This window comes from Erinaceus europaeus, chromosome 12 (genome assembly GCF_950295315.1).
Source record: "Erinaceus europaeus chromosome 12, mEriEur2.1, whole genome shotgun sequence".
In the NCBI taxonomy this organism is placed as follows: domain Eukaryota; kingdom Metazoa; phylum Chordata; class Mammalia; order Eulipotyphla; family Erinaceidae; genus Erinaceus; species Erinaceus europaeus.
The window spans coordinates 52,471,318-52,495,562 of NC_080173.1; the positions used below are offsets into that span (position 1 = coordinate 52,471,318).

Sequence of the window (24,245 nt, forward strand, 5' to 3'; positions counted from 1 at the left end):
GGGTGCTGCTCTCCCGTGAGGGATGAGCGGCTGGAGTGGCAATAGTGGTGCTTGGGCCGGGGACTTCTCTTGACATCCTAGGGAAGGCTTTCTCACCTGTCCGCATGAGTGCAGGTACTTGCTGGGGAACCCGGCTTGCACATTTATTTTTAAAGCATAAAGCACATGTATATATTTAAGTAAAGCACCTTTCTTTCCCATATCCTACGCTCAATAGGCAGAGGAGTAGAAGAAAAGAACTGTGTGACCCTTTTGCTCTTGGTTCCTTAAGAATGGAGGGGGAGTGGCTGGAGTGAAAAAGTTTGGGGACATTTATTCCAAAAGCTTTACAAGTCGAGGTAATGGCAGATATTTACCGAGGCGCGGGAGACTCGTGCTAGATAGTGGGCGCTTTTGTGACTTAGAAGTGGAAGGAGGAGCAGGTTACAGAGGATTAAAGGATGAAGTCAAGCTTCTTGGTCGGCTGGAAGGTAGGCACTTTGAGTTGCTGTCTGGCACCACGGCCCAAGAATGAATAAGGGTGTGGTGTGTGTGCATTTCCTGAAGAAATGTTGATTTACGTGGTTGCTATTACAGCTGACTTGTTTTTTCACCTGTCTCCTTAAGTAGTTATAAATGGGGTCGAAAGTGGCGGGGCCAAGTCCTTAAATTGCTACCCTGAATTGTGATGACATTCAAAAGTTTTGACGGAGTCTAAAAAATCTACTGTATGAATAGCAAACGACTATATTCCTCCTAGAGACATTGGTGATGGTACAGTACAGGTGGAGAAAGTAAAACAGCTGGTTTAAAAGTCCCCAGGGAAATATCGCTGTCACGATTTGCATAAATAGCTGAGAGAGTCACTGACTTCTGACTTTATTCTTACTTGTTTTCTTTTTTGAGAGAGGCAGAGAGAGTGAAAGAGACCATAATATTGAAGATTACTTAATGGAAGAGTTAGGGGGCAGGCCTGGGTCATTCACATGGCAAAGCAGTGTACCATCCAAGTGAGCTATTTTGCTGGCCCCTATTTATTTCTGTTTGTCCAGAGCATTGTTAAGTGCTGGCTACTGATGGTGCAGAGATCAGTCATGGGACCTCTCCTTACATGTCCTGTGTGCTACCCTGGAACTGTTTCTCTGGCCTTCGCTGTTTTTGTTTGAATGGCCAATAGAACCGTCTTCAGATCGTAGAACTAAAATTAACTTCAGGGTGGAACCGACTTCATTCCTTTCTTCCTGAAGAATGGCGTCTACAGGGAGGAAGCCAGTGGCCAATAAGATTCTAGAAATTATGACTGGGAGAGTAGAATTTTGTATTTTGTTCCAGTGTTTTGTTATTGTTACAGTATTTTTAAAGAATGTTACAACTAAAATTCTGTGTTCTTACAATTTAGAAATTTAGTTCAATCCCCAGTACCACCATAAGCCAGAGCTGAGCAGTACTCTGGTAAAGAAAAACAGGAACCCCCCCCACCAAAAAAAAACTTAGAAGTTTAATATTTATATATTTTGGACAGAGACAAAGAAAAACTGAGAGGGAAGGGAGAGAGACAGAGGGAGAGGCAGAGAGACACCTGCAGCACTGTTCTTATGAAGCTTCCCTGCTGTATGTACGGATGGAGGTGAGGTGGAGGGAGGGTTTGAACGTAGATCCTTGCACACTGTGATGTGTATGCACTACCAGCTGTGCTAGCACCTGGTCCCTAAAACTTAGAAGTTTAGACTTATATATATAAAATATATATAAAATATTATATATATAAAATAAATCCTATGATTTATTTTAAAGCTAGTTTATTAGTAATGTGTTTCTTTTTTGTTTAATTTTTTATTATTTATTTTTCCTTTTGTTGACCTTGTTTTTTTATTGTTGTTGTAGTTATTATTACTGCTGCTGTTGTTGAGGTCATTGTTGCATAGGACAGAGAGAAATGGAGAGAGGAGGGGAAGACAGAGAGGGGGAGAGAAAGACACCTACAGACCTGCTTCACCGCCTGTGAAGCGACTCCCTTGCAGGTGGGGAGCCGGGGGCTCGAATCCTTCCTCTGGTCCTTGCGCTTTGCGCCACGTGCATTTAACCCAGTGCGCTTAACCCGCTGCACTATTGCCCCCAAGTAATGTATTTCTAAGTTGCATTAATCCCAGTAGAACATAGAGGAACTTGTATAGAGCCCCAGAAAACTTCTTGAGCCCAAGGGAATCATGACCACTTAGTTACTCAATTATAAATTTGGCAAGTCTTTCAAGACATAGGAGATATGTGAGTTCCACCGAGAGTGTAGATGGCTATGTTTTCCCTTCCATCTTTCCTGGGTTTTTTTTGTCTTGTGAAGAGACCCCAGAATATGTTGACAGATTTTACCAATGCCTGAAAAAAAAAATAATAAAGAACCTTTCTTTTCTCTCTCTCTCTCTCTCTCTCCCCCCTTCTCTTTCTCTCTCTCTCTCTCAATCTGAGGAGGTTAAATGTTCATAGGAATCAACCTGTTCTCTTTTTGGTCACAACCATTAGACTGTTTATGCTATGCATCAGTTGTGGAATTAGAATTTCCTACCTTTCAGTTCAGGACCCTTTTGCAACTGATGGCTACTGAATCAGATGAGACATCAGATTATCAGCAAGAATACTGCTTAAAATTATATTGCAACCATTCAACCTTTGGTTTAGCCTGATTTTGTCATATGCCGTGTGCAGTGTCTATATGTGGAAAGACCTGCTGGTATACTGGGAAGAGCGGCAAAAGCTGTTTGCTCTGCTAATTTTGTGGTGTAAATGAGTTCCCTTTCTCTCTTGAAACGTTAGCCTTGTGTTAGCAAAACATAAAATAGAAGGAAACTCATTACATACTCTTCTAATGGTAAGGCAGAACTAATAAGAGAATGTGCTTAAAATTAATTGTGAGATGGTAAAAATGAGTGGGAGTGTGAATGGGCATGGGGGGAGGGGGAGGAGAGCGAAGGCTTAGAGATAGTCTTGTTTTCCCAGGAGCCAGCCCGGATCATTTGTTGGCAGTACATATTGGCTGAAGTCAGTTTTCATTTCAAGGTAAATTGGAAAGGGAAATTAAACCTTATTGTTTCGCTCTTGAGAGGAGAAGGGGGTGGAGGCAACAGCCAGGGTGGATGCTGTTGGAGTGGTTCTAGGAGTAACAAGATTAGTGCTGTATTTTAACAGAAGGTGACATCATGGGCCCCTTTGGACTTGAGTAACCCTGTGCTGCTGTAGGCTTCATGGTCCCCTTGTTGGAGTGGGCGATGTCGCTGCACATGTAAACTGCCACGTTGGGGGAAATCAGGGACTTGGGCTTTAATGAATCTTTACAAAGGAGCGGAAAACATCCTGAGCTGACCTGTGCAGCTGCGGGGTGCTTGGGCACAAGTACAGATTGATTGAATGTCAAGAGAGGAAGTGATTAGACCCATTGGCTCAGGTTCCAGAGAACAGATGAGATAAAGGAAGGTCAAAACCCACCCTGATGCTTGCAAGTGATGCAGCTCTTTGCACCTCTGGAGAGGTGACTGTGGCTGGCAGTGTGTGTGGGGGCTTGGCTGTCTGTCAGTGGCCAGGAGGGGGCAATGCTAGACTCACTTGCAAAGCTCTACTATGTGCCTGCAAGACACTGTTTTTGCCTGCAGTCCTGTCAGAAAGATTTAGTAATGGAAACTGTGTGTTCTCACTCTGCAGAGCCCAACAGGTAGAGTAGACCCTGAATATGGTCAGAGAAGGGAGGTAAATCCCCCAGGACTTTTGACTTGGCACTTAGCTAAGATAGGGGATTTTCTTTCTCCCATTCTTTCTCTTTTTCACCCACTACTTCCTCTTAAGTTTTACATAAGAACGAAAGTTGCCTGGGTTTCTGGGGGTGGTGGTGGTGGTGGTGGTAATTAAAAATGTTAAGGGTTTTGCCTGACATAAGGTAATAAAAATGGAAGCATAGGGGCTGGATGGTGCCACATCTGGTTGAGAGCACTACACTGTGCAAGGACCTGGGTGCAAGTTCCCTGTGTCCACTTGCAGGGGGGAAGCATCAGAGAGGTAAGGCAGTGCTGTGTCTCTCTTTCTCTCTCCCTCTTTAATCTCCTTCTCCCTTCTTGATTTCTTTCTAATTTTAAAAAAATACTTTTTTATTCCCTTTTGTTGCCCTCATTTTATTGTTGTAGTGATTTCTTTCTAGTTTTTAAAAAGAAGCTTTATTATGGGGCCAGGCAGTAGCACACCTGGTTAAGTGCCACATTACAGTGCACAAGGACCCAGGTTCAAGCCCCTGGTCCCCACCTACAGGGGGAAAGCTTCATTAGTGGTGAAGTAGAGCTGCAGGTGTTTCTCTGTCTCTCTCCCTCTTTCTCCCCTTCTCAGTTTCTCTCTGTCTCTTATCCAATAATTAAAAAAAGAAAGGCTTTATTACTTATTAACTAATGAGATAGATAGATAGATAGTAATCAGATAGGCAGACAGACAGAGATAGGACGAATGAACACCAGAGCATCTCTCTGGCACATGCTATGCTAGGCTAGGTCTTGAACTTAGGATTTCATGCTTGAGAATTCAGTGCTTCATCCCCTGTGCTACCTCCCACGTCCCATCAATTTCTTCCTTCCTTCGTTTCTTTCTTTTTAAAAAATATTTATTTATTTGTTCCCTTTTGTTGCCCTTGTTTTATTGTTGTAGTTATTATTGTTGTTGTTGCTGATGTCGTTGTTGTTGCTGCTGTCATTGTTGTTGGATAGGACAGAGAGAAATGGAGAGAGGAGGGGAAGACAGAGAAGGGGAGAGAAAGATAGACTCCCTTGCAGGTGGGGAGCCGGGGGCTTGAACCGGGATCCTTACGCAGGTTCTTGTGCTTTGTGCCACATGTGCTTAACCCTCTGCGCTACCGTCCGACTCCCCCTTACTTCCTTTCTTTATATTTTTATTGAGGGTTTAATAATTTACAGTGAATACAGTTGTTGGTACATGTATAAAATCTCACAGTTCCCATTGATTTCCTTCTGTTTCTACCTAATAAATAAATAAATACAGATTAAAAAAGACTAAATCATACTAACCATGATTGTCCCTGTGTCCTATGTCCCTCTTCAGATGCTTTCTTCCAATGGGCTTTTGATATAGGATGTTGGAGAACCAAGAGCAGGAGGTAAGTGTGACTTCTGGGTGAGTAAAACCTGGAAAGGGATTTGGGGAGAAGATGCAAATGTTACTAAGTGACAGTAATATCTTGGTGATTCTGAAGAGCCCAAAATAAAAACAGGGCAAGGAAATCAGGACTAAAGACAGTACTGAAATATGAGGTTCCATTTTCACTAACTTTTCTTTTTGTTGTAAAGCTACTAGAATGCAAACTTCTCCAAGGCAAAGATTTTTGTTTCTTGCTCATGCTCTACTCCTAGTGCGTTTGAACTGTATCTGACACAGTGTGTGATTAACAAATATTTGTTGAACTGTATGAATGATCCAATGACTGAAAATTATTTCAGAGAGAAAATATGGCATTTTTTTTACTCTCTTAATTTTTTTTAAATTTGTGGTCCAGGAGATGGCGCAGGGATAAAGCACTGGATTCTCAACCATGAGGTCCTGAGTTCAATCCCTGGCAGCACATGTGCCAGAGTGGTGTCAGGTTCTTTCTCTCTCTGCCTATCTTTCTCATGAATAAACAGATTCCTTAAAAAAAAATTATTCGATATGGCAGAGAGAAATTAAGTGGGGAGGGGGACAGATAGTGATAAGAGACTGGTGGTCAACCACTTTGCAGGACTACATGCTACAGTGCACAAGGACTCTGGTTCCAGACCCTAGTCCCCAGCTGCAGGGGGAGAAGCTTCATCAGTGCTGCAGGTGTCTCTCTGTCTCTGTTTTCTTTTGTTCCTCAATATGGCAAATTTTATTGTTAAGGCCACCTTCCTGTGTGACTGAGCCAAAGTTGAAGAAGTGTTTCTTACCTCCAGGAGGTGATCACTGTGCGTGTTCAGGACCCCCGTGTGCAGAATGAGGGATCCTGGAATTCTTATGTGGATTACAAGATATTCCTCCATGTAAGTGCATTAAACTTCCATGTTAGGGTCAACACTTTCCAGGACTGAGGTCAGGTACTGAGGCACAACTGTTTGTGGATGTTTTTTGATTAAGCCTGCAATAGAAGAAAAGGAAGGAGAGGAAAGGCGTAGCTTGGCATGTGTCTGAGAGTTACTTTCAGGTTACCTAGTGGCATCTCCTTCTATCTGGAGCCTTTGATAAGATGTACCCTGGTGGCTTGGATCCTCAGGGACTTGATGTGAATTTGGTCTTTTTCCCACTAAACTCTTTCCACATACTTCTTCCTGTAGACCAACAGCAAGGCCTTTACTGCCAAGACTTCCTGTGTGCGTCGCCGCTACCGTGAGTTCGTGTGGCTAAGAAAACAGCTACAGAGAAATGCTGGTTTAGTGTGAGTTTGCTTTTACTTTCTTCTTGGATCTGAAATTGGCTCTCTTATTTTTTACCACTAGAGGCCTTATGCAGAGACAACTCCACTGCTTAGTCACCAGTCTTTTACATCTTTGTTTCAGATGGAGAGACAGACACACACAGAGAGAAAGAGAAGCAGAAAGGGAGAGACATCACAGTATTGCCTTGTCATCCATGGAGCTTCCCTCAGCCTTGATATATATTTTTTTTTTTACTAATTTTTAAATTTATTTCTTTATTGGATAGAGACAGCCAGAAATTGAGAGAAGGAGGGGAGAGAGAGAGAGACAGGGAGAGACACCTGCATACCTGCTTCACCACTCGCAAAGCTTTCCCCCTGCAGGTGGGGACCAGAGGCTCGAACCCAGGTCCTTGTGCACTGTAATATGTGCGCTCAGGCAGAGACCTTGGCTGACAGAGAGTGCTGAGCGTGCCCACGCCCACCCCTACCCCACCACCACCACCTTTACCAAACTATAGGGCTTTGGGCTGTGGTTTGTTATTGTCAGGGGAAGGTGGAAGGGAGTACATCTTGAAGTTAACATGTGAGAGAAGGGCTATTAGTACCACTAGGAACCCCAAGATTAGGATCCTCCCTCATGGCCTGGTCACAATGTAATCTGTGGATGGGGGAACTGTAAATATTTGAACCCAACCCCCAACCCCTCCACATTCCTCACCTGCCTAAGTCCCTTTTGGGCATATGGTGGGAATACCTTGTTTGTCTTGCACAGTCTTGGAGCTTGGGGGGAGGTAAGGGGAGAGATCTTCCTGATTAAGCTAAATGAAGGGAAGGATGAAGATGAAACCAACTGACCCCTCCCCCCACGCTGAGTATGTTTGAAAATAAACTGTAATCCCCCCCCAAAAAAAATATGTGTGCTCAACCAGGTGCACCACCCAATACTTCTGTATGGTGCCTGGGCTTTAGTCACAGTAAGATGAGATATCTCTTGGCCCCTGAGATTGACTTTTTTTTTAAGATTATTTATTAGAAAGGTAGAAGATATACAAACTATTGTATATACTGTCAACTGTAAAACATTAATCCCCCAACAAAGAAATTTTAAAAAAGGAAAAAAGGAAAAAGAAAGGTAGGAGAGAAAGGACTAGCCATCACTCTGGCACATGTGCTGCCAGGGATTGAACTCAGGACCTCAGGCTTGAGAGTCTAATGCTTTAACCACTGTGCCACCTCCCGGACTTTTTAGATAACTTAGTTGGAGATTATAGTTTACAATAAAGATAACGTGGTGGCCATATCCCAGACACTAAGGAACCTGAGCAGTGTACTTTTCTTCTCTATTTTTTTAAAAAGAATTATTTTACATTAATATGATATACAGAGAACCAGAGCGTTACTCTGGCACATGCTATGCTGAGGATTGAACTCAGGACCCCATGTTTTATATATATATATATATTTCTTTTTTAAAAAATATTGATTTATTTATTCCTTTTTGTTGTCCTTTTTTTTTTATTGTTGTAGTTATTATTGTTGTTGTTATTGATGTCATCATTGTTGGATAGGAGAGAGAGAAATGGAGAGAGAAGGGGAAGACAGAGGAGAGAAAGATAGACACCTGCAGACCTGCTTCACCGCCTATGAAGTGATTCCCCTGCAGGTGGGGAGCCGGGGCTGGAACCGGATCCTTATGCCAGTCCTAGCGCTTCTCGCCACGTGTGCTTAGCCCGCTGCACTACCGCCGGACTCTGACCCCATGCTTTTTTAATTTAATTTTTTATTTAATTTTATTTATTTATTTTTTTATATTTATTTTCCCTTTGTTTTTGCCCTTGTTGTTTCTCATTGTTGTTGTCGTTATTATTGATGTCATCATTGTTAGATAGGACAGAGAGAAATGGAGAGATGAGGGGATGACAGACGGGGAGAAAAAGATAGACACCTGCAGACCTGCTTCACTGCTTGTGAAGCTACTCCCCTGCAGGTGGGGAGCCAGGGGCTCGAACCGGGATTCTTAGTCGGTCCTTGAGCTTAGCGCCACCTGTGCTTAACCCATTGCGCTACCGTCCGACTCCCATAAATACATATTTAAAAAAAAAAAAGTAGAGACAATTTATAGAACAGCTATTTGACCACAAAATGGTCACTAAATGCTCTGGTGACAGATGGCCTGTTGATGACCTAGCTAGCTAGCTAGTTAATGGCCAGGCCTTCATAAGCCAGTTGGCACTTCCTCTGGCATATCTTGCATCCTCTAGCCTGTTTTTGCTTTTTGAAACTGTAGTGTACGGGCCAGGAGATAGCTCACGCTACAGAGTGTTTCCTTTACTATGGGAGAGAACCCAGGTATAAGCCTTGACATCACATGGGAGAAAGACAGTACCAGGGGAAGCTCTGTGGATGGTAGAGCAGTGCTATGATCTTTCTCTCTCTCAATCTGTCTCTCTCTCCCTCTAGGGGAAAAAAGTCAGCCTGGGAATAGTGGAATTGCACATGTAAAAGGCTCTAGCATGAGGTCCTTAGTTCAGCTCCTAGAATCAGAATTGCATTTGCCAGAGTAATGCAATTCTGGTTTCTCCCTCTCTATCTTGTATATGATCTGAAGAGAAATTAGAATATATAAAATCTTTTGTAAAAATTTATCTATTTATTGAATAGAGACACAAATCAAGAGGGACAAGGAAGATAGCAAGGAAGAGAGACACCTGCAGCCCTGCTTCATCACTTGCAAAGCTTTCCAACTGCAAGTGGGGACTGGGGGCTCGAACCCAGGTCTTTGCACATTTGTAACATGTGTGCTTAATCAAGTAGGCCACCACCCAGCCCCGAGTATATAAAATTTTTTTTGGGGGGCGGGGAAGGTGGTAAGTGCAGCAGGTTAAGTGCACATGGCACGAAGCAGACCAGCATAAGGATCCTGGTTCAAGCCCCTGGCTCCCCACCTGCAGGGGAGTTGCTTCACAAGCGCTAAAGCAGGTCTGCAGGTGTCTATCTCTCTCTCCCCCTCTGTTTTCCTCTCTTCTCTTGATTTATCTCAGTCCTATCAACAACAACAACAGTAATAACAACAGCAACAAGGGCAACAAAGTCAGAAAAGAAATGGCCTCCAGGAGTAGTGGATTCGTAGTGCAGGCACCGAGCCCCAGCAATAACCCTGGAGGCAAAAAGAAATCTTTTTAAAAAACTTTATTATTTTTATTTATTTATTGGACAGAGACAGCCAGAAATTGAGAGAGAAGGGGGTGATAGAAAGTAAGAAAGAGAGACACCTGCAGCCCTGCTTCACCATTTGAAAAGCTTTTCCCCTGCAGGTGGAGACCAGGAACTCAAACCCGGGTCTTTGCGTATTGTAATGTATGATTAACCAGGTGGTCCACTACCTGGCCCCATATATAAAATCTTTAAAAATATTGTAGATGGCTTGGTGCAATTCAGCTAATTTTAATAATTCTAATCATGTGACTTTTTGGAGCTAGAACAGTAACCTAATTTACTCAGATTAAGCATTTTTCATTTCCATGTACAAGTCTCTTCCTTTTTTTTCTCCCAGAGCTGCTCAGATATGGCTTATGGTCATGTCAGGGATTAAACCTGGGAACTTTGGGTCTTAGGCATGAAAACCTTTTGCGGGGGGGGCCCAGTGGTAGCGCAGCGGGTTAAGCGCATGTGGCACAAAGTGCAAGGATTGGTGTAAGGACCCCAGTTCGAGTCCCCGGCTCACCACCTGCAGGGGAGTCACTTCACAGGCAGTGAAGCAGGTCTGCAGGTGTCTATCTTTCTCTCCCCCTCTCTATCTTCCCCTCCTCTCTCCATTTCTCTCTGTCCTGTCCAACAACAAGGACAACAATAATATTAACAACAACAACAATGATAGACAACAAGGGCAACAAAAGGGAAAAAATGGCCTCCAGGAGCAGTGAATAAGCCCCAACAATAACCCTGGAGGCAAAAGAAAGAAAGAAAGAAAAAAAGAACATCTTTTGCTATCTATTGTGCTATCTCCCTGCTTCACTCTCTTCCTTTTTAGAATAGTATTTGGTGGCCCAGAAGGTGGTACAGTGGATAAAACACTCAGTTTACAAGCATGAAGCTCTGAGATTGATCCCCAACATCATATGTACCAGAGTGATGCTCTGGATCCTTCTCACATTGATGTAAATTTTACCAGAGCACTGCTCAGCTCTGGCTTATGGTGGTGCAGGGGGACTGAACCTGGGACTTTGGAGCCTCAGGCATGAAGAGTTTCTTTGCATAACCATTATGCTATCTACCCCTGCTCTCACATTAGTAATTTTTTTTTTTTTCACATTAGTAATTTTTAAAAAACAGAATAACACTTGATGGGGAGAAGGTGGCTCAACAGTGGAATTTACATATGCATGCATAAAGCTTTGCGTTCAGGTCCACTACTGTAGAAAAATAAGACAGACCAGGAGTCGGACGGTAGCACAGTGGGTTACGCACAGGTGGCGCAAAGCGCAAGGACCGGCGTAAGGATTCGGGTTCGAGCCCCTGGCTCCCCACCTGCAGGGGAGTCGCTTCACAGGCAGTGAAGCAGTTCTGCAGGTGTCTGTCTTTTTCTCCCCCTCTGTCTTCCCCTCCTCTCTCCATGTCTCTCTGTCCTATCCAACAATGATGACATCAATAATAACTACAATAATAAAACAAGGACAACAAAAGGGAATAAATATTAAAAAAAAATAAGACGGATCAAAGTAAGTATAGCATCATGAATGACAAAGTGATGCTTTGGTCTTTCTCATAGAAATAAATGAAAGAATAGTAATAGTTGTTAGGAGGACTGCGTTTTATAAACAATGGAGTATGTATTCAGCTAGCAGCATAGAATTTGAAGCTACAGACTTGGTTTATATACTGGTTCTGTGTGAGATTGGCAAATTTACTTAACTTCTCTGATCATATTATCTTCTAAAATGGGGACACCAATATTTTCACAGGGTTTGGGGGAGGTTTCAGTGAAATAAGATTTGTAAAATATTCAGCACCAGGTAGGGGGTAGATAGCACAATGGTTATGCAAACAGACTCCTATGCCTGAGGCTCCATAGTCCTAGGTTCAGTTACAACCCCCCCCCATCATAAACTAAAACTGAGCAGTGCTCTGGTAGAGAAAAACAAAACATTTAGCACCCTTTGTATCATGTGGCATGTATTCAGTGTTAAACTTCCCTTTTCCCTTTTGTAATGATTTGTGCATCTTTTCAGAGAATTTCCATGATTATGGACTGGAATAACTATCTTGGATGTTGCATATATATATATATATATATATATATTTGCACATATCTTTTATTTTATTTATAAAAAAGAAAATACCGACAAAACCATAGGATAAGAGGGGTACAACTCCTCACAGTTCCCACCACCAGAACTCTGTATCTCATGCACATATCTTGAGTGATCCTTTATGTGATCCTACAGGCCAGTACCTGAACTTCCGGGCAAGTCTACCTTTTTTGGCAGCTCAGATGAGTTCATTGAGAAGCGACGGCAAGGTCTGCAGCACTTCCTCGAGCAGTGAGTGGATGTGGCAGGCTGGTAATAGCTGCTGGGATGGAGGTGGCGACAACAGGGAAAGGTAGCAGGCAAGACAGCCCCTTTAAACACAATAGCACACTTCTAATATATGTTTTTTTTTTCCTTTATATTCTTCCTTCCTTCCATTTATTTTAGATAGAAATTGAGAGAGAAGAGGGAGATAGAGAAGAGAGTGAGAAAGTCGCCTGCAGCAATATTTCACTGCTTATGAAGCTTCCCCCCTGCAAGTAGAGACTGGGCGCTTGAACTTGGGTCCTTGTGCATTGCAACATGTGCACTCAACCAGGAGTGCAACCAACCAGCTGGATAGATTTCCTTCTTAAACCTACTTTCCTTCAGTGCTCACTCAAGTCAGAAACCTTTCAGAGAAGGGGACTGGGGACATTGGCTCCTCGGGAGGATATGCTGTTTCATTCCTAATATTTGCCCTAGGGTTCTGCAGAGTGTGGTCCTCCTGTCTGACAGCCAGTTGCACCTCTTCCTGCAAAGTCAGCTTTCGGTGCCTGAGATAGAAGCCTGTGTCCAGGGCCGGAGTCCTATGACTGTTTCAGATGCCATTCTTCGCTATGCTATATCTAACTGTGGCTGGGTCCAGGAAGAAAGACAGGGCTCCTCTCACCTGGCTAAAGGAGACCAGCCCAAAAGGTAATTGAGCTTTATTTTTTTTGAGACATTAGGTTCTAGAATTACTGTAACTTGGTCCAGTGGGATAGTCCTTGGTAGAGAAAGTAATACCATAGCTTTGGTAGTCTTTCAGAAGAGGCCTCATTCTACTTGTTCACACTCTCTTATCTCATGCACAAGAGTCTGTGTTAACCCACCCCTAGGTAACAGGGACTCCTGTTGAAACCTAGGGAAAAAGAGAAAGCTTTGCCTGTTCTGTTCCTTATTCCTCCCACCTCCATCTTCAAATAACTATAGGACAGCAAGATTACTCACCTGGATAGTGTGCTTGCTTTGTCACGCACACAGCCCAAGTTTGAGCTTAACTCTCATCAAACTAGGGGAAACTTTGGTGCTGCAGTATCTTCCTCCCTCTGCCTCTATCCTTGTGTTTATCTGAAAAGAAAAGTTGGCTCAGAGTAACAAAGCCCCAGCCAGCTGTGACCAAAAAAAAAAAAAAAAAAAATCCAACTTTACTGTAATGTAATTTATGTACCATAAAATTCACCCTTTAAATGTATAATTCAATCTCTTTTTAGTTTATTTACAAAAGCATGCAAACGTTTATCACCAGAATCAATTTTAGAACAGTTCTCACTCTAAAGTGACCCTGTGAGGGTGGAGGAGATAGCATAGTGGTTATGCAAACAGACTCTCATGCCTGAGACTCCAGATCCCAGGTCTAGTCCTCCAAAAACCTTGTTACTTGGCTGTCAGGCTAGCGTGGGGGTGCCTCTTCCTGGGCACGTACTCTCTGGGTTGGAGAGAACTCGACTGGAGCCAGCCTGGGCTGCTACTTACTCAGCTACACAGGAGATAGATGACTCAGGAACCAAACATATGGCCTGATATGCATAACATAATGCATAACATAATGCAGTCTTTATTGATCAGAGACAGCGCTTTCATAGGATAGAACTGGAAGTGGCAAATTGGATACAGAAATGGCTAGGAAAGGGGGTGGAGAAAGGCAAAAGTGGGCTGGTAAGATATAAACTTCCTTAGCAACTGTTGCAATGGTTTTAACTGGTGGGATTGTTACCCTGCAGGCAGGGCGGGTCTCAAAGAAGATAGATCAAAGGAATGGAATGGGTGGAGATCTTTCAGACAAAACAATGATTATGTAAATAGGCCATAGTATCAGCAATGCAGGGTGGAGCAGGGGGAGCTGGCTTAATGCCCGACAGCTGGCAAAATAGCTCACTGGGTTAGTGCACTGCCTTGCCATGTGTGCAACCCAGGCTCAAATCTGTCCTTCACTACATTGAAGGAAGCTTTGGGGGGTGGGCAGGTATTGGCACTTCTGGTTAAGCACACACATTACAGTGCACAAGGACCTGTGTTCAAGCCCCTGGTCTCCACCTGCAGGGGGCTTCATGAGTGGTGAAGCAGGGCTGCAGGTGTCTCTCTGTCACTTTCTCTAGCTCTATCCCCCCTTCCCTCTCAATTTCTCTTTTTCTATCCAATAACAAATAAATAAATAATTTTTTTTTAAAAAGGAATCTGTGGGGAGTCAGGCGGTAGCGCAGTGGTTAAGTGCAGGTGGCGCAAAGCACAAGGACCGGCATAAGGGTCTCGGTTCAAGCCCCTGGCTCCCCACCTGCAGGGGAGTCGCTTCACAAGCGGTGAAGCAGGTCTGCAGGTGTCTATCTTTCTCTCTCCCTGTCTCCCCCCCCCCTCCATTTCTCTCTGTCCTATCCAACAACAAAGGCATCAATAACAACAACAATAATGACTACAACAATAAAACAACAAGGGCAAAAACAAAGGGAAAATAAATAAATAAATAAATATTTTTAAAAAAAAGGAGTCTCTGGTTCTGTGGTCTCTTTCACAATCTCTGTCTCTCTGTGCTTCTCTGCCTCTGTCTGAAAAACACCAAAACCACCTTGTCCTGCAGCCCTGGAGGGAGCACAGTAGATAAAGCTCTTAGTTCTCAATGAGTTCCATCCCAGACTGCACACGTGCTGGGGTGATGCTCTGCTTCTCTCTTTCTCTCTCCCTCTCTCTGTCTCTCATTAATAAATACATTAAACAAACAATCGGGGCCAAGCAGTACAAAACTGGCTTAAGCGTACATAGATAGTACAAAGCGCAAGGATCCGGTTTGGTTTGAGCCCCTGGCTCCCCACCTGCAGGGAGGTCGCTTTGCAAGCAGTGAAGCAGATCTGCAGGTGTCTTTCTCTCTCTCTCTCTTTTAAAATTTTTTTATTTTAAAGTATTTTATTTATTTTATTTTTGAGAGCGATGAAGAGAGAAAGACACAGAGAGAAATACCAGAGCACTGTTCAGCTCTGGTTTATGGTGCAGGGGATTGAACCTGGGACTTCGGAGCCTTAGGCATGAGAATCTCTTTACCTAACCATTATGCTATCTACCCCCACCCTTCTCTCTCCCTATCGCTCCTTCCTCTCTCAATTTCTCTCTGTCCTATCTAATAAAAAGGAAAAAATAGCCTCCAGGAGCAGTGGATTTGTAGTGTTAGCACTGAGCTCCAGCAATAACCCTTGAAGCAAGCAAACAAACAAACAAAAAACCCTGCTACTCATTAGCAGTCACTCCACATTTTTCTTAAGTCTTAGCCCCTGACAGCAACAAATCTTATTTTCGATATTTAAGGATTTGCCGTGTTTTGGGGAGGTAACATAGTGGTTATGTAGAAAGGCCTTCATGTCTATAGCACTAAAGATCCCAGCCCCCAACCTAGTCCCACCAGAAGTCAGAGTTGAGCAGAGTTCTGGTAAGGAAGGAAAAAAAAGAAAAAAAAAAAAAAGAATTTGCCTAGTCTGAGCATTTCATGCAAATGAAGTCATACTATATGTGTCCTTTTGTGACTAGCTTTTTGTACTTACCAAGTCTTCAAGCTGCATCTATGTTATAATGTGCAACATTAGTACTCTACTTTTTGGGGGAGTTGGGCAGTAGCGCAGCGGGTAAGTGCAGGTGGTGCGAAGCACAAGGACCAGTGTAAGGATCCCGGTTCGAGCCCCTGACTCCCCATCTGTAGGGGAGTTGCTTCACAGGCAGTGAAGCAGGTCTGCAGGTATCTATCTTTCTCTCCCCCTCTCTGTCTTCCCCTCCTCTCTCCATTTCTCTCTGTCCTATCCAACAACGACAACATCAATAATAACTACAATAATAAAACAACAGTACTCTACTTTTTAATTTTTTTTTTTTTTGCCTCCAGGGTTACTGCTGGGGCTCAGTGCCTGCACCATGAATCCACTGCTCCTGGAGGCCATTTTTCCCCCTCTTGTTGCTCTTGTTGTCGTACCCTTGTGGTTATTATTGTTGTTGATGATGTCATTTGTTGTTGGATAGGACAGAGAGAAATGGAGAGAGGAGGGGAAGACAGAGAGGGGGAGAGAAAGATAGATACCTGTAGACCTGCTTCACTGCCTGTGAAGCGACTCTCCTGCAGGTGGGAAGCCGGGGGCTCGAACCGGGATCCTTACACCAGTCCTTGCGCTTGGTGCCATATGCGCTTAACCTGCTGCACTACCGCCCGACCCCCTACTTTTTAAAATTTTTTAAAAAAATATTTATTCCCTTTTCTTGCCCTTGTTGTTTTATTGTTGTAGTTACTGTTGTTATTGATGTCATCATTGTTGGATAGGACAGAGAGAAATGGAGAGAGGAGGGGAAGACAGAGAGGGGGAGAGAAAGATAGACACCTGCAGACCTGCTTCACCGCTTGTGAAGAGACTCCCCTGCGGGTGGGGAACTGGGGACTTGAACTGGATCCTTACACCAGTCCTTGCACGATTTTCTTTTTTTTTCTTTTTTTTTACTAGAGGATTGTTCAGCTTTGGCTTATGGTGGTGGTGCAGGGGATTGAACCTGGGACCTATGTTACTTCAGGCATGAAAAATTTTTTTTTATTATTATTGGATAGAGACAGAAACTGAGAGGAGATGTAGAGAGAGAGAGGCAGAGAGACACCTGCAGCTCTGCCTCACCACTCATGAAGCTTTCCCTTCCAGGTGGGGACCAGAGGCTTGAACCTGGGTCCTTACTCACTGTTATGTCTGCACTTAACCAGGTTCCACCACCTGGCTCCCAGGCATGAAAGTCTTTTTGCATAACCGTTGTGCTATCTCCCCAGCCCTTTACTCCTTTTTATGACCAAGTAATATCCCAATTGTATAGCTAAATCACTTTATGTTATGTTTATTCAGTTTTATTTATCTGTTTATGCCCTTTTCTCTTTTCCAGTTGTTGCTTTCCTTCAAGATCAGGCAGGAGGAGTTCTCTCACACCACCTCCTGGGGAAGAAAAGGACCATTTTGCAGTGTGGGCGCCTAGTGTTGATGCTGATGCTTCTTCCTTGGAAAACCCTCCTCTCCCACCCCCTTCCTCACCATCACATTGTGATTTTGTAAAACTTGATGGAGAAACCTCTACTTCTCAGCCTGTGAGGAGGGCCATGGGTGGGGACTATGCTGTGCCTTTGGACCCTGATCAGTTAGAAACAATTTTGGAAAAGTGAGCTCTTGGTTCTGTTCAGAGGTGGACAGAGAAGATGCAGCTAAAGAAATTGGTCCAGGCGGGATTGAGCACAAGGCAGGTGTTGGGGAGGTGGGCTCCTTAACGGCTTGCAGTTGCCTCTGCTTGATTTGGGAGGCCAGACACAGCAACTCAAAGCTCCCCCGATAGGACTAACACTGTGTATATGTTTGAAAGTTAAGTTTAAGGCCCAGGGGCTGTTGGTTTTAAACAGAATTCCTTCCTTCTTCTCAGGGGAACTAGGTTTCTTCAGATGTTTGTTTATGGGCCCGGGAGCACTGCTTCAAGTGACTGGGTTTTGGGGTTCTGTACATGGCTGAGTCTAAAAACGCCATACTGAATATCGTTCCAACAGAAATGCTTATGCAGTTGTACACCCACTGGCTGTCTTTGCTGCAGTTCCTGCTGTTCTTGGCTGCAGCCTCTGAAGCACTTTACTTGTGTTAGTCTAGCCTCTTGTCTACCTCCTTGTATGGGTAGGGTGGTGAATATTTATTCTCCCACCTCCTCGTGCTTCCTCCATTAATACCACTGAATGGAATGGTGCTGTGACTCCTGTCACTGGAGTTTCTTGCAAATTCCTAGAATGGCTTTGTGGGGACCAAGGCCTTCATAATAGCTCACAGCTACCCATGAAAGCGAGGAGTTGGTCACAGCCAAAGGAAAGGCAGTCCCAAGGCTTTGTTTTGGAAAAGGCTGTCCTGGCCCGTCATTGTCTCTTCTGTTTGTAAAACAGAGATGTGACTACCTATTCTGCAGGAGTAGAGCCAGCCAGCTCCTTTCCTTCCTGAAGCCTTTTCTTTTCCCTTAGTAACAGCTCCCTGCCCTCAGGGCTTCAGCTGCCACAGCGTCCCTCTGCTGTGTTGTGGGGAGGCCGTCTGTTCAGTCCAATGGGGTGCAAGGGCTTTGTTTCTGCCTGGAGAGCGGGCTCTGGGGATGTAGATGAAGAACAACATGTCTTTCTCAGACAATGAGGCATTCTGCCCTCCCGCTGCAGTAATTCCTCTCCACTGAGAGCCAGAGCTGGGGAGAGATGAGTGCCGCTGGCATTCGGCATTGCTCTGCACTTGAGTTTGTGTGTGGTTCTTCTCCTTCTCGCCCACTCCTCCCTCCTCTGGCCATTCCACCCTGTCTGTGGGCACTTTCACTCCCAGCCTGTGCTGTGGGACTGTCATGGCATTTGGTCCAGAGTTGAGGGGGTTTGGCCTGAAATAAAACTCTAGTATTTAAGACTGTCATTGCAATTTGTGTCTAACAAGCTGTAGCAGAGAAGGAGGGACTGAGAGCCTGCGGTCGTTACTTTCATAAATCATGAATTTATCAGCATGGAAATAATGGTTAAGAACCATGCACTGCAGCTCTCTTGCATTGCGTGAGTAGCTCAGGTTCACTGCTGGAGGAAGGACTGTCTTCTAGAGAGCCAGGATCCAGCTCTTCTCACAGTTAACGGGCATGAACCTTGTTAGGTATAATTTACCTGATGCTGCTTCCATCCTCACAGCCTGTCTGTGGTGCCAGGTGCTGAAAGAGAAATAAAGTTTGTCAACAGGCAGATGCAAAGCCCTGGCTGGGACTCATTTCTCTTTCCTGTCTGCCTCCCCTGGGTCCCTCCTTTATATGATGCAGCAGAGCAAGGCAAGAATAGAAAACCTACAGAGGCAAATCCAAAATGTCAAAAGAAGTTCATTTAGAAGGGGAAAAAACTCCATATACAACCCTCACAAAAAGTCGACAGATGCTAAGCTAATGGCAACTGCTCTGCTGATTGGTGGGGATGGCTCATGAATATTAATGAGTCCAATGCTCCAAACGGTGCAGCTGTGAACCCAGCTGTGCCTGAAGCTCTCTGATCTCAAAACTTCCAGACAGGAGCTGGAGGTGGTCTGTGTCAATTCCCTACTCAGCCAAAAAACATCAAGCTGGGTTGGCCTTCTTCTGTTCACTCCTTTTCTTCCTGGAGTTGGAGCTCAGCAGCTAGCTCTGCCAGGGGTAGGCTGCCGGGACAGCAGGAACCATCCAGAGACGTGGATGTGATTTTTCTGACTCCCAGCTGTTTTCATGATCCATTAACAACACTGCACACCACAGCACCTTTGTTAAGCTGACGCCAGGCACCATCCGCTCACTGTCTTGTGTAGGGTTGAATGTAAGCCATGGAAGATGATCCCAAAAAGGAAGAGCTTTTCTGATACTGTGAACCCACGGTTACCATAAAAAACAGCAAAGACAGGCCTGGAAGACAGAATAATGGCTATGCAGAAAGATCTTCATGCCGAAGGCATCAAAGGTCCCAAGCTCCCTAGTTTGTCTCTTTCCCTCCCTCCCTCCCTCCCTCCCTCCCTCCCTCCCTCCCTCCCTTCCTTCCTTTCTTCTTTCCTTTTTATTAGGATAGTAATTGAGAGAGGAGGAGGAGATAGAGATGGGGCAGACACACACACACACACACACACACACACACACACCCCTGCAGATCTGCTTCACCACTATGCTGGTGGGGAGCAGGAGCTCAAACCTGGGCCCTTCCACTTGGTAATATGTGCACTTAACCAGGAGCACCACTGCTCCCCCTACCCCCAGCTCCATATTTCAATCCTCAGCGCTACCATAAACCTGAGCTGAACAACAGTCTGGGGTGTTCAGGGGGGAAAGCAAAGATGCATTTGTCTGGCCGGGCAGTGGCACACCCAGTAATGGCACATAGCACTATACACAAGGATATGCTCAAACCTAGATCTGAGTCCCCACTCCCCACCTGCAGGGGAATGATTCACCAGTAGTGAAGCAGGTCTGCAGGTATCTATCTCTCTTTCCCTCTTCCCTCTCAGTTTTTCTCTGTCCTATCAAATAAAAAGAGGGGAAAAAAAAGGATTTATTTTCTTCTCTACCCAGGCAGTACCACTTGCATGCATATATATATATATATATATATATATACACACACACACACACATATATATATATATATATATATATATGTCTTTTTAAAATTATCTTTGCTTATTTGTTGGAGACAGCCAGAAATCAAGAAGGAAGGGGGTGGGTGATAGGGAGAGAGGCAGAGACACCTGCAACACTGCTTCACCACTCACAAAGCTTTCCTCCTGCAGGTGGAGACCAAGGGTTTAAACCCCAGCCCTTGAGCATTGTGGTGTGTGTGCTCAACCAGGGTGCCGCCACATGCCCCCCCCCCCCGTTTTTAACCAGTTAACAGATCAGCTCTGGGTTGTGGTGTGGGGGATTGAACCTGGGACTTCAGAGCCTCAGACATGAGTCTCTTTGCATAACCATTATGCTATCTACCCTCAACTGGCAGTGCCACTTACTTGTTACATTTTGCTGTGTCCTTATGTGTATTAAGGCTTAGCCACCAGAACCTCTGTATACAAGGTGGGGAGTTACCAGGGGAAGTGGCCCACTGATCTGTTTATAATGAAAGCATTTTTTTTAGTTAGCATTTAGGTTCCAGAATTAGGTTATAAGCCATTTAGTCACCTTTTCTTTTTCTTTTTTTTTTTTTTTTTTCCTAACAGCTGTTTCCATGACCCATGTCTGGTCATCGCTTGTTAACCAGGATAAATGTTCCTAAGCTCATGGGTTTTGTTCGGTGAAAGAAATTGTGTGTGGGGGAGGTGGGGGGGGGAAGGGGACTTTCTTCTATCAAAATGACACATTTCTCAAACATTTTATTTGCCCTCAGAGCAATGATGAGAGCAAAGTATTACAAACTCTTTTTCTAAACTGGGAAATTGAATTGAGCATGGATTTTTAAAAATGTGTTTTTAAATAGTAGTGGAACTTTTTATACAAAAGGTACTTTCCAAGCTCTGACTACTATTTAAGACCCCCCCCCCAAAAAAAATTTCCCCAGCAGAGTTTTTCAGAGTTGTTCAGGTCCTCCACTGTCCTCACTTTTTTGAATGCTAAGACTTTTTATTTTCTTCCCTAATTAATTTCTTTCTTTCTAGATTTATTTATTAGAATTATTTAATTTGGGGGGGTCAGGTAGTGGTACACTGGATTGAGTGCACGTTACAGTACACAAGGACTCAAGTTCAAGCTTCTGATCCCCACCTGCAGGGGGAAAGCTTCACAAGTAGGTGAAGCAGGGGTATAGATGTCTGTCTCTCTTCCTATTTCCCCTTTCCTCTTGATTTATGGCTGTCCAATAAATAAATCAAGATAAAAATGCAGGGGCTGGGTGGTGGCTCATTGGGTTAAGTGCACATAGTACAAAGCACAAGGATCCGATTTCGAGCCCTGAGCTCCCCACTTGTGGGGGTGGGGGGATGGGGGCAGCGCTTCACAAGTGGTGAAGGCAGATCTGCAAGTGTCTTATCTTTCTCCCTTTTCATCTTCCCCATCTCTCAATTTCTCTCTGTCCTATCCAATAAAAAGAAAAAAAAATAATAATGGCCTCCAGGAGCAGTGGACTCATAGTGTAGGCACTGAGCTCCAGCGATAACCCTGGAGGCAAAAATAAAGATAAAAATATTTTTAATTAAAAAATAGAGACAGAGGTAGTAAAACAGCATAAGAGACCACACACCAGACTCCTTCAATGTGGTGGGTTTAGGCGCAAACTGGGGTTGCACATATGAGAAGGCAGCACACTATCCAAGTGAGCTATTTTGCTGGTCCTTTATTTTATTATTGTATTATTATTTTTACCAGAACGCTGCTCAGCTCTGGCTTATGGTGGTGTGGGGGATTGAACCTGGGACTTCGGGACCTCAGATACGAGAGTCTCTTTACATAACCATTATGCTATCTACCCCCGACCCTATTATATTTTTTATTGTCACCAGGGCTATCCTGGGGGTGTAGTGTTTGCACAATGAATTCACTCATGGTGAATTTTTATTGATTTTTTTTTTACAGAAATTGAGAGGGAAGGGGTGGATGGAGAGGGAGAACGAGCTACTAAAGTGCTGCTTCCCTGCTTAAGCTTCCCACCCAGGGGCTTGACCTGGGTCCTTACACATTGTAATATGTACACTTTACCTGGTATGCCACCACCCAGCCCTAACTTCATTTATTAACATGAGGGAGAAGGAGGGAGAAGGAAAGCCAGAGCATCACTCTGGTACATTGGATGCTAGGGATTAAATTTAGAACTTCATACTGGGGAGTCCAATGCCTCATCTACCGTTTCCACCTCCTGGGTAGCACTAAGTCCCTTTCTGACTCCCTAGTCCTGTTACTTTTAATATTTATTTATTTATTTATTTATTTTATTCTCTTTTGTTGCCCTTGTTTTATTGTTGTAGTTACCGTTGTTGTTACTGATGTCGTCATTGTTGGATCGGACAAAGACAAATGGAGAGAGGAGGGGAAGACAGAGAGGGGGAGAGAAAGACACCTGCAGACCTGCTCCACCACTTGTGAAGCGACTCCCCTGCAGGTGGGGAGCCGGGGGCTCGAACCAGGATCCTTCCGCCGGTCCTTGCGCTTTGCGCCACGCATAGTCCTGTTTTCCTATCCCCTAGTTCTAGGGACTTCTCAAGTTTTGCTTGGGAAGTGATCATGATTATTTTTCTTCTCTATTTGCCAGGACAGAGAGAAACAGAGAGGGAGAGAGAAAGACACTTGCAGACCTGCTTCACTACTCAAGAAGCGTCACCCCTGCAAGTGTGGGGTAGGGGCTTGAACCCAGGTCCTTGCACATGATAATGTGTGTTCTCAACTGGGTGTGCTGCCACCTGGCCCCATGATTTTAGAAAGTATTTTAAAATTACTACCACAGATTCAAAAGGATATATGCACCCCATGTTCATAGTGGCATTATTCACAATAGCCAAAATTTGGACAAACAAAATGCCCTTCAACGGATGACTGGATAGAAAAGTTATGGGAGGGGACACCCGATTAAGCGCACATAGTACAAAGTGCAAGGATCTGAGTTTGAGCCCCGGCTCCCCACCTGCAGGGGTCCGCTTCACAAGCAGTGGAGCAGGTCTGCAGGTGTCTATCTTTCTCCCTCTCTGTCTCTTCCTCCTCCTCTCTGTTTCTCTCTGGCCTATCCAGTAAAATGGAAAGAAAGGCTTCTAGGAGCAGTGGATTATGATGCTGGCACAATCCTCAGCAATAACCCTGGAGGGGAAAAAAATGTTATGGGTGGAGCATTATTCAACAATAAAAAAGATGATATAGGGGGGCTGGGCAGTGGTGCACCTGGTTGAGCACACATGTTACAGTGCTCAAGGACCTAGGCTCAAGCCACTGGTCCCCACCTGCAGGGGGAAAGCTTTGCAAGTGTTGAAGCAGTTCTGCAGGTGTCTTTCCTTCCTCTCAATTTTTCTCTGTCTCTATTCAAATAAATAATAAATAAATACAATATTAATAAAAATGATAACAGTGTCCTTTGGGATAAAATGGATGGAATTGGAGATTATGCTTAGTGATGTAAGGAGGTAAAGGACATCTACAGAATGCTTACATTTCACTCTTAGGCGGACTATAGAGAATTAAACACGAGGAAATTGGGTGGTAGCCAGCCGGTTAAGCGCACGTGGTGCAAAGCACAAGGACCGGCTTAAGGATCCCGGTTCAAGTCCCCACCTCTCTACCTGCAGGGGAGTCGCTTCACAGGTGGTGAAGCAGGTCTGCAGGTGTCTATCTTTCTCTCTCCCTCTGTGTCTTCCCCTCCTCTCTCCATGTCTCTCTGTCCTATCCAACAATGATGACATCAATAACAATAATAACTACAACACTAAAAAACAACAAGGGCAACAAAAGGGAAAATAAATAAAATAAATATTAAAAAGAAAGAAACACATGAACGTGAGGAAAAAAGTCAATTCCTATCTAAGACTGTGGGAGAACTATAGTGGTTATCTAAGGGGGTGGGGGTGGGAACACAGACCTGTGGTGACAGGAGCAATGAGAAACTATACTCTTGAAAAAAAGAGAAAACAGAAATGTTATACATGTACCAACAACTGTTTTTATTGTAAACCATTAATCCAATAATTTTTAAAAAAAAGACTTTGTTAATCATTTATTGAATACAGAAATTGAGAAGGAAGGAGGAGATATGGGAAGTGACACCCACAGCACTGCTTCACCACTTGTGAAGCTCTTTTCCTGCAGGTTTGGACCAGGGGCTTGAAACCGGGTCCTTGTGC

General features: G+C 44.2%; 1 protein-coding gene across 4 annotated transcripts; it reads left to right on the forward strand.

Annotated features, from left to right (window-relative positions):
* Window positions 1-18,351, forward strand: SNX11 (sorting nexin 11). Of its 4 annotated transcripts, none has more exons than XM_060203644.1 (7): window positions 1-15; window positions 5,065-5,119; window positions 5,931-6,017; window positions 6,309-6,409; window positions 11,836-11,931; window positions 12,385-12,597; window positions 16,831-18,351. In XM_060203644.1, exons 2-7 carry the CDS (start codon window positions 5,096-5,098, stop codon window positions 17,102-17,104), a joined length of 795 nt encoding a protein of 264 aa, XP_060059627.1. In that variant the 5' UTR covers window positions 1-15; window positions 5,065-5,095; the 3' UTR covers window positions 17,105-18,351. The 4 variants fall into 4 exon arrangements, with proteins under 4 accessions (XP_060059627.1, XP_016046732.1, XP_060059629.1 ...); XM_016191246.2 differs by lacking the exon at window positions 1-15 and adding an exon at window positions 2,931-3,030; XM_060203646.1 differs by lacking the exons at window positions 1-15; window positions 11,836-11,931 and adding an exon at window positions 2,931-3,030.
* The last annotated feature ends 5,894 nt before the right edge of the window (window positions 18,352-24,245 follow it).

Excerpts from the sequence above, each read along its gene's own strand:
- SNX11 (XM_060203644.1), top strand. The coding sequence starts at position 5,096 with ATGTTGGAGAACCAAGAGCAGGAG. Across the intron at positions 5,120-5,930 it reads TGGAGAACCAAGAGCAGGAG|GAGGTGATCACTGTGCGTGT; the intron begins GTAAGTGTGACT and ends TCTTACCTCCAG. Across the intron at positions 12,598-16,830 it reads AAAGGAGACCAGCCCAAAAG|TTGTTGCTTTCCTTCAAGAT; the intron begins GTAATTGAGCTT and ends TCTCTTTTCCAG.